This window comes from Salvia hispanica, chromosome 4 (assembly GCF_023119035.1).
Source record: "Salvia hispanica cultivar TCC Black 2014 chromosome 4, UniMelb_Shisp_WGS_1.0, whole genome shotgun sequence".
Taxonomy (NCBI): domain Eukaryota; kingdom Viridiplantae; phylum Streptophyta; class Magnoliopsida; order Lamiales; family Lamiaceae; genus Salvia; species Salvia hispanica.
This window is the reverse complement of record NC_062968.1, coordinates 26,221,947-26,232,307: the sequence shown is the minus strand read 5'-3', so window position 1 is coordinate 26,232,307 and position 10,361 is coordinate 26,221,947. Positions and strand designations below refer to the sequence as shown.

At 44.8% G+C, this 10,361-nt stretch overlaps 1 protein-coding gene across 1 annotated transcript; it reads right to left on the bottom strand.

Annotated features, from left to right (window-relative positions):
* Nucleotides 1-8,344: 8,344 nt before the first annotated feature.
* On the bottom strand, nucleotides 8,345-9,907 carry LOC125219285 (protein ENHANCED PSEUDOMONAS SUSCEPTIBILITY 1-like). Its single transcript, XM_048121223.1, has one exon. The coding sequence runs from the start codon at nucleotides 9,855-9,857 to the stop codon at nucleotides 8,478-8,480; it is 1,380 nt and encodes a 459-aa protein (XP_047977180.1). The 5' UTR covers nucleotides 9,858-9,907; the 3' UTR covers nucleotides 8,345-8,477.
* Between the last annotated feature and the right edge of the window lie 454 nt (nucleotides 9,908-10,361).

Below are 10,361 nucleotides of genomic sequence, written 5' to 3'. Positions count from 1 at the left end.
AAGCATGATTGATTCAAGTTATGAGCATGATACATGTGATAATTACGCGAATAGCTTTTGTCTAAATAATCTGCTAAATAGATCTGATTATTATGTGATTAATTTATGCGCCCGCTTCCGCTGCCGGTTCCAACATGAAGTTCCTTGACCCGGAGATTCTTATCATGCCATAACTTCGTCCTTTCTTTGTACCACATGGCAGACTCAAATGACTCCAGCCGAAGTTCCTCCAATTCTTGCAATTGTAACTTCCTCTCTTCTTCGCAAGCTGTAGGTTTCATGTTCAACTCTTTCACTGCCCAGTACGCCTTGTGCTCAATACCAACAGGTAAGTGACACATCTTGCCGAATACAAGCCTGTAGGGCGACATTCCAATAGGCGTTTTAAAAGCAGTTCTGTAGGCCCACAATGCGTCACCGAGCCTCTTGCTCCAGTCCTTCCTTGACGGATTAACTGTCTTCTCCAATATCGTCTTGATCTCGCGATTAGAAATCTCCGCTTGGCCATTAGACTGGGGATGGTACGGAGTCGACACTCTATGGTGAACACCATATTTCTTCATCAGAGCCTCGATGGTGCGATTACAGAAATGAGTTCCTTGATCCGAGACGATGGCCCGAGGAACTCCATATCTGTTGAAAATATTGGCCTTCAAAAATTTTGCCACCTCCTTCGATTCGCATGTTGTGGTGGCCTTAGCTTCTATCCACTTAGACACATAGTCTACTGCAACCAATATATACGTGTTCCCACAAGATGATGGGAACGGTCCCATAAAGTCCATTCCCCATACATCAAAAATTTCACACACGATCACCGGGACCTGAGGCATCTCGTCCCTCCTTGAAATTCCCCCCGTCTGTTGGCACCTCTCGCAACATTGGCAGAACTCAAAGGCATCCCTATTTAGCGTCGGCCAATAAAAACCGCTGTCCAGAACTTTCCTCGCTGTCTTCCTCGGTCCAAAGTGACCTCCACATGCCAAAGTGTGGCAATGAATTAACACATCTTTTTGTTCCCATTCGGGAATGCAGCGTCTAATCACTTGATCTGAGCACATTTTCCACAGGTAAGGGTCGTCCCAAAAGTAATATTTAGCTTCGCTTCTAATCTTCATCCTCTGGGCCCGGGAAACTTCATCCGAACTTGGCACTTCTCCCGTGACCAAGTAGTTGGCTAGGTCAGCAAACCACGGTTCTGCGTTCAGTGTGCGCTTCCCTTTATCTGATTCTCCTAGACCGGTTAAAGCTAAAACTGCTTCCCAATTAAGTGGTCTAGGAAATTTCTCCAGAAGGTACAAATGCTCCTCGGGGAAGGCATCGGGTATGGCCTCTTCTGTTTCCCCTTGATGTATTCTGCTCAAGTGATCGGCTACTCTATTCTCCGTTCCTCTTTTGTCTCTTACTTCCCAATCAAACTCCTGCAAGAGTAACACCCAACGGATTAATCTCGGCTTAGACTCCTTCTTAGCTAGTAAGTACTTTATTGCTGCGTGATCCGTGAAGACTATAACCCTCGACCCAAGGAGGTAGGGTCGGAATTTCTCAAACGAGTATACGACAGCCAACATTTCCTTCTCCGTGGTGTCATAATTCTTCTGAGCCTGATTCAGCGTCTTGGAAGCATAGAAGATCACATAGCTTTTTCCATCAATTTTCTGTCCTAGGACAGCTCCCACAGCAAAATCACTCGCGTCACACATTATCTCGAAAGGATGGTTCCAGTCTGGCGCTCTGATAATCGGTGCTGACACCAACCTGTCCTTAAGCAACTGGAATGCCTTTTTGCATCCTTCGTCAAAGACAAATTCCACATCATTGTGTAACAACCGAGTGAGTGGTTGCGCGATTTTTGCAAAATCCTTGATAAACCTCCTATAAAACCCTGCATGACCTAGGAAGCCTCTCACCTCTTTTTGGTTCGTAGGGTATGGTAACTTCGATATCACATCCACCTTTGCTTTGTCTACTTGTATACCTCTCTCAGAAACCACGTGACCCAGGACAATGCCTTCAGTCACCATGAAATGACATTTCTCGAAATTCAATACTAAATGCTTCTCTTGGCATCTCTGTAACACTAGATCAAGGCTGGCCAAACAAGTATCAAATGAGTTCCCGTATACGGTGAAATCGTCCATGAATATCTCAATGCATACTTCCAACAGATCCGAAAAAATGCTCATCATACACCGCTGGAAGGTTCCCGGTGCATTACACAATCCAAACGGCATTCTTCGGTATGCATAGGTACCAAAGGGGCACGTGAATGTGGTTTTCCCTTGGTCCTCTGGATTAACGTAGATTTGGAAATAGCCACTGTATCCATCAAGGAAACAAAAGTACTGCTTGCCAGCCAGTCTTTCTAGCATCTGATCAATGAAAGGTAGAGGAAAATGATCCTTCTTTGTGGCTTCGTTCAACTTCCTGTAGTCGATGCACATCCTCCACCCTGTCACTAGTCTAGTGGGCACCAGCTCGTTCTTTTCATTCTTAACAACCTGTATTCCAGACTTTTTGGGCACCATATGGACAGGACTGACCCACTCGCTGTCCGGAATGGAGTAGATGATCCCTAGGGCAAGCAATTTTAACACCTCCTTTAGGACCTCCTCTCGCATGTTCGGATTCAATTTCCGTTGTGCATCTCGATGAGCCTTCGCACCTTCTTCTAAACGAATGTGGTGCATACAAAGATCAGGACTTATTCCTACCAAATCCGAGAGAGTCCACCCTATTGCTTTCTTGTTTCTTTTGATGACTTCCAATAACCCCTTCTCTTGCTCCTTGGTCAGGTTGCTGTTGACTATTACCGGAAATGTCTCATTTTCCTCCAAGTAAGCGTACTTGAGGCCTGGTGGAAGCGTCTTCAGTTCCTTCTTTGTTCCATTCGTCTCCTGGGGCAGGGGATTTTTGTCCGCAATTTCTGGTAATGCCTCCTTCCCAGACCCAGGAGATTTCTCCAGACTAGCCACGTGAGCCGATCCCTTAGATTTGGCTGACTCGGGGCTTCTGCAAAATTCCATAATGGCCTCCGTGAGTTCCTCATCTGTCAATCCTGTTGTGTTCATTGCTGCACACCATCCCACGACTTCTCTGTCAATTGAATGGCTCAACTCCGAGTTGTCAATTTGTCCCTGCATTAATTCCGTCTCAAGATATTCTTGGACCAAGGGGTTAATTACATCAATAGCATAGAGGTTCTCAACATCTAAAGGCCTTTTCATCCCCTCGTCTATGCTAAAAGTATATTTTTCCCCATTATAATCCAAGCAAATCGTTCCATCGAAGACATCGATAATGGTCTTAGCGGTACGCAAAAATGGTCTCCCTAAAAGTACACCACTAGACTCAGCAGACTCATTATCATTCATCTTGATCACATAAAAATCAGCAGGATATAGAAAATCATGCACTTTGACTATAACATTTTCCAACACTCCTTCAGGGCAGATGCAAGTTCTATCTGCTAACTGGATCACTACCTTGGTAGCAACCATCCTCACTCCAGTCAATTTCTTATAGATCGAAAGCGGTAAAACATTAATGGACGCCCCTAGATCACACATAGCATGTTCTACTTTGATGTCCCCTAGAGAGATGGGTAATGTGAACATACCTGGGTCGGTGCATTTTGAGGGCATCCTCTTCTTTTGTATCACGGCAGACACATTCTCCCCGATCACAATCTTCCCATCTGGCTTGGTCTTCCCTGCAATGAACTCCTTGATGAACTTGCTGAAAGCAGGCATTTTTAGGGCTTGCAAGAATGGCAGGTTGATTTCCAACTTGCTGAAAATCTCCATGAGATCCTCTGCATCATCCTTTTTTTTCTTTGCTTCCCCTCGGTATGGAAATGGCTTTGGTCGCTTTACTGCATTGGTGGAAGTCCCAGCCTGGGTTTCATCAACTCCCTTGTTCCCTTCCTTGCTCACTTTTTCAGATTCTGGGTCTAGGAAGAATGGGTCCCTTGATCGAGGGAGGGATCCCCCTAAATCTCCCTTTTGGAGGTCTTCCTGAACAAGGATTTCCCTGGGTCTAGAGCTATCCTCTTGATGCAGCTGACTCTTTTTTCCTTCACTAGCCTGCATAGGCACTTCCTCATCAATTTCCAACGTCGGTCCTTCATAACCCCGCCCAGATCTCAAGGTGATTTGACTAATGTTTGCTCGGTCTGGCGGTTTGACGGTGGCAGGAAGTTTCCCTTCATTTCCCCGCATCTCATTCAAGGAGACTGCGATCTGGGACAGTTGCTTTGCCATCATATCCATGGCGGCTTTATGCTCAGACTGAGCGTCTTGTAATTTGTGCACCACGTCATTGTTGGAGTGCAGGTTACTCTGCATGAACTGCTGTGAATTCACTAGGTCGTGGACCATGTCATCCAAACTCCTCTGTGATCTGGAGCTGAACTGATTAGAATTTGGCCCTTGACCTTGGTTCTGACGATAATTACCTTGATGATTGTTGTATTGGTTACCAGATCCTTGATTCCCTTGATGATTTGGTTGGGAATTCTGGTAGTTCCCTTGGTTGTTTCTCTGATGAGGTGGCACATAGGAGCTCCCTGGATTGTTCTGATTCCTATTTCCCCAATTAGTATGGTCCTGATTCCTGTACCCCAGTTGCAATTGCCCCTCTTGACCTTTCCCTGACCAGTTGGATTGCCTCTCCGGAGGGTGTGCATAATTCGTGAGCTGAAGTGGGGGTGGCTGGCCTTGATCATGGTCAGTCCATCTAAAGTTTGGGTGAGTCCTCCATGGAGCATCCCTCTTGACCAGGAGGTTTCTCAATTTCCACTGGAGCATGCGGATTGTATTTCTCAATTGCATTTAGCAAGGCTTTCTCCAGTTTATCGATCCTATCTTCCACCTTCTTGTCATCTTGTTCCATTACTGCATTGGCTGACCCTCTCCTCAATATGCTTCGCGGGTTATCATAGGCCTTCTTCGCCTCGATCAGCCTTCCCAAGGTTTCCCTAGCTTCACTTGCTTTATTCTTGGTAAAATTTCCCCCGCTCGAGGAGTTAATCAAGTCCTTTGATTCAGGATTTGCACCTTCGTAGAACAGATAGTAGGTCTCCGCTTCTATCATCCTGTGGTTCGGACAAGCATCCAGCAGCCCCTTGAACCGGGACCAATAAGAACTCAGAGACTCATCGTACTCTGCTTGCACTCCTGAATCTCCTTCTTCAAGGCATTCGTCTTGTTGGACGGAAAAAAGTAATCCAAAAACTCTAGTTTAAAGTCCTTCCATGTGTTGATCGAGTCCGGTGAGAGCCTTAGCAGCCAAGTGTTCGCCTCCCCTTTGAGCGCAAACGGGATTGCTCGAAGACGGTAGTCCTCCTCCGTTGCCTCGTTGGGTCGCTTTTGAATGCTGCATAGTTTACTGAACTCGTTCAAAAATTCATAAGGGCATTCGTTCCTTCGCCCAGAGAACGTGGGTAGAACTCCGAGTACATTCGTTTTGATATCGATCGACCTCCGTCGTGGGTTCGAGACTATAGCATGAGCGGGTTCACATCGAGATGTGCGGTGAGCGACCCTATTTCCGGATCGGGATCTATTAGATGAGCCATATTCGGGTCCTCCTCGATCTCCTCGGTTGATGACTCCGGGTTCTCCTCTCCCGACGAATTCCACTATTTTTCACTCTCTGACTCGAACGGGAATGGATCCTCCGTCCTCAATCCTGATCTGGTGGTGATGGTAGATGTAGATTCCTTGACTCGCCACTTGTATTGGCCACTCCCCGACCCAGATGAGCTCGCCCAACTTCCAGAATGGAAGCCTGCGTTCATAAACTGTCAAGGAGAAAGAAAATAACAGAAATTAAAATATTTACACCAAATCCTTAAACGCAATAACAATAAACGCCATCCTTCCCCGGCAACGGCGCCATTTGAAAAGAGCGGGAAGCATGATGCTCTTCGGTAAATACACTGTGCGCACAGAAGGAATTTAACAAGTTTCCTTGGTCCAGCAAATCCACTAGATCATGCGGTCTAGGAACTTGTTGGTCGTCGGAAAATCCTGGTCGTCGGACACACAGAGCACTCTTTCAAAAACCCTCAACCACTTTACTAAACCTAGTATAGGGAAGTAGGGATCGATCCCACAAAGATGGATGCGTTATAATCATGTTCAAGGATTTGGACTTGTTTTTGGGGTTGGCTGCTGCCACGCATTTTTCTTGGGTTGAGGAAAATAAACTTAACTTGGGAATTTAAAACTGCTACGCTAACAGCTAGACCTAGGCGAAACAACAAAAGCATGCACGCAAATTACCCGAACAAACACTAGATCTAAGAAACTACTCTAATTACCTAGATCTGGGAAACAAACTGACCGTGGGGACCATGACTGAAAAAGCAGAGTACGGACGAAAAGCTGGCAAAACAACTAACTCTGGTACTAACGAACAGCGACATCATCTTCTTCAACCAAATTGCGCAAAAACTCAGAATAAAAACAACATGAACCAAATCGGAACAGAGCAGACCGAATCTAAACCATTTTAAAGAGTAACAATGAAGAACTAAACAGATCTACAGATGCTAGACGAAGTAAAACCGAAAGCAAGCGGATTGCTCAAATCCATGCACAACTCAACCTCCTCACTTCGGATCCGACCTCAGACGCTAAATCCACTCCGGATCCAACCTCAGACGCTAAATCCACTTCGGATCCAAGCGTCCGACTCAAACTCCAACCAAAAGAAGCATTTCATAACTTCAGATTTAAACAACAACCTCCAATCAATCAACAAACCACAGATCTATCACCAAATTCCCAGATCGAGTACCACCGCAGCAAAAACAGAGATCGACATATAACTTGTCAAAATGAACTCTCAACAGCAGGATCTATGTAAATCAACTTGAAAAATCACAGATAAACGCAAACAAACAGAAGTGAATAGATAATCAGTAGCATCAACAACCGAATCGACTCCCAAAAGTGAAGTTCGACCGTGAAAGTGCAAAACAAACTGAAATTTAAAGAGATTGTATCTTCGCCCTCAAGCGGACGGTGTTGCGACTGAAACTTTCTGAAGAAATGAACCATTTCGGAACCGAAACTACCCCAGATCTCCCATTCCCAAGTGTGTGTTATGTGTGTGAGCTAAGAGTGAGCGAAAAAGAGTGATCATTTGTGTGTTGCATGCTCTTCTATTTATAGGCGTTGGAGTGGGGCCCAGCGAGGTATAGATAGACTTTGTTGCCCTCAGCTACTGACTCCCTCCTTCACGCCTTCTTTTTCCTTTAGATTCTGCTCATTTTTTACTTCATTCCTTCGCTAGATTATTTCCTTCAGCACCTCCTTGATCTAGCGATTCTGTCACACACCTGGCTTATAAACCGTGTTAGACCCAGCAAAATGTAACGCTTTTCACCATATAACCGATGCATGAAATTAGCCTTATCAAGAAGCAGCTAGTCATCTTCAATTCTTTGGAGAATTAATTAGGTATTTTTCTGCTCCGGTAGAAAAGCATGTTTTAGGTTTCAATATTCGTAAAGCATGATTAATTCAAGTTATGAGCATGATACATGTAAGAATTACGCGAATAGATTTTGTCTAAATAATCTGCTAAATAGATCTGATTATTATGTGATTTATTGGTGTGATTGATAATTGTTAAATTATGTTAATCCATGAAAACCGCTTCCGCTGCCAGTTCCATCAATTCATTCATACTCACATTTTATTATAAAACTAATATATAAAAGTAGGACTCACAATCCACTAACTTTTTCAACTCACTTTCCATTACATTTTTTAAAACTCGTGCTGAGTTAAAGTGGGACAATTTTTAATGGACGGAGGTAGTAGTTTATACTTATATACAAGAACATAGGATAGTAGTATCATTTTGTGACTTATGTTATGCTCACTATTTGGTATCACTCGTTTATTAAGAAGTAAGATTCCCATATCTAGATTTTGTGTTTTCTGCTTAGGAAAAAGGGATTAATTTTTGCTTACAACAAACAAGAGTTGTAAACACTCTAACGGATAATTATGTTCTAAGTTAAGTTTTCGTTACTTAGAGTCGATACATGTAGTAGTAAACTATATTGAAATTGATATACATGATTTTTTTATTTTTTAAAAAATCTTGATACCACTCTATTTTGTTTAACTATACAAATATATAAAATACATTTTTAAACAATTTAAAATGTAAATTGTGTGGCCCATGCAATGCACCGTCAGGTATAGATGTATTAAAACTTTCAAAGTGGATAAAATCTAAGTTTCATAATCTTGACTTATAACAACATGTTACACATATATAATTGTCAACCGATCAGTTTAAACGGATATAAAGCTCACCAAACTACAATAGCAATACTCCAAACACTTTGTAACACTTGGTCAAAACCAAATACAACATTACAGCAAACAAAAATAATAAATTTATTTCGGCAATTACAAAGAAAGTAAGTTAGTCATAGTAGTAGTATTAAGTAATCAATTTTCCACCGTGACAAAGTCCATGAACTCAACATCCTCAGCAATGGCAGACAAAGTCTCCTTCAACAAACACACTTCCACGTCCAAGCTCCCCTCCTCCAGCCCCGCCGACACCGTTATCCTCCCGTCGAAACTGCTTCCTCCTCCGCTCCTCGCCGCCACCGGCGGCCCCCACCCGAAGTCGTTCCCGTAGACATCGAACCTCGGGGAGTTTATGAGTATGAAGTGGTTAGTTGGGATAGCATCAAACTGAAGAAACTTCGGCTCTTTGGCCCAGCTGGAGTAGAACTCCTTGACTTTCTCTGGGCCGCTGGCGGACGCCACCATTCTGTTTATCTGCCACGCGGTCCAGCCCAACCCATGCTCAGATATTTCTCCCGCGTCTAGGGTTACGACCCCCGGGAACACTGCGTTCCCGAAGTACTCGTCCGGGAGGGGCGGGCTCATCCTCTGCCTCGCCCCCATCGGGATCTCGAACGTCGTGTCCTCGCCAGCTGGCACTAAACGACACCGTATTATGGCTCGCCAGAGCAGAGCTATGACAGCTTGTAGGGACGATATTTTTCCGTTGCCATCTGGCATTTCCTCATTGGCTGTTGCTTTCAGTTTCCTCACTTTTTCCTTTGTGAGGCGAAACACTCTCTCACTCAATTCCTCATCAGCAGTGGAATTGTTTTTCTCAGCCGCGATCAGGTGCTGGTCGCGGATGAAGATGTCTTTCACTCCGCAGAGATCCAGGTTCACCTGGTCGCGGCTGAGGATCGGGGGCCTCGAGATCGACTCGCCGCTGCTGCCGCGGGAGATCTCGGCCCACGAGTTGAGGAAGATCCAGAACGCGGTCCCATCGGCGACGAGGTGGTTGACGGTCCAGCCGACGAACAGGCCGTCGGCCAGCTCCGTCACCTGGACCGCGAGCAGGGGGAGGGACGCGCCCTCGTTGTTGCGGGCCCCGGGGAGGGGGAAGAGCGAGGGGACGACCCCGGGGCCGGAGTCAGAGGACTCGTTGACGTCGGCCACGGTGAGGGCGGAGCCGTCCGCATGGACGAACAGCGCTCCGCCCTCAGCATGGCCGCAGTCGAGGAAGAAGCACGTGGAGTCGCCCGAGTCGGACCGGGCGGTGGCGAGGCGGCCGACGAGGGTGGGGAAGAAGTGGAGGGTGCGGTGGAGGGAGGTTTTGAGGTGGTGGATGATGGTGGGGGAGGTGGTGTGGTTGAGGAGGGTGGTTAGTTGGGGTGGGGTGGGGTGGGGGAATAAAAGCCCCATTTGTACATATTCAAGGAATAGAAGCTCGAGATCGGAGGGGGTTAGGGTGATCCTAGCCGTTGATTCGACTTTGATCGTCGATGTTGAGATCGTATGGATTTGATCTTGAGGCATTTTGCTAGGGTTTTAGGAGAAAATTGTGTTTAATTGTTGATGGATAATAGTGTGATTAATTGTGTGGTATTTATAGTGGAATTGGATTGCAATTTGGAAGGTTGGGATTGAAAATATTGCATGGGGTTGGTGGGGAATGTTCAACTATGAATTTTTTTTAAGTAATTGGATTTATTTTTGTATTTTATGATTGATTGAACAGGTCTATGCGTAGTTGATATTACTCTTATCATAGATTATGTTGATATGATATGGATGGATGTAATTAATTAATGAAAGGGAAGGTTTCCTGATTCGTCTGCAATTAAGGATTAATTAATTGATGTTTGTGAAGACACGCCTACGCATGCGTCGAAGCCATGCGCATATTTTAGCTTTGAATTAATTAAATTCACAAAAACACTATATGTTTACATGAACTAAGATTTATCTTGGAAAATAATTAAAAATTTATTGAATATAATTATCTTGACTAAATTGTTGAAAAAGTTACAAAGTTTGGTC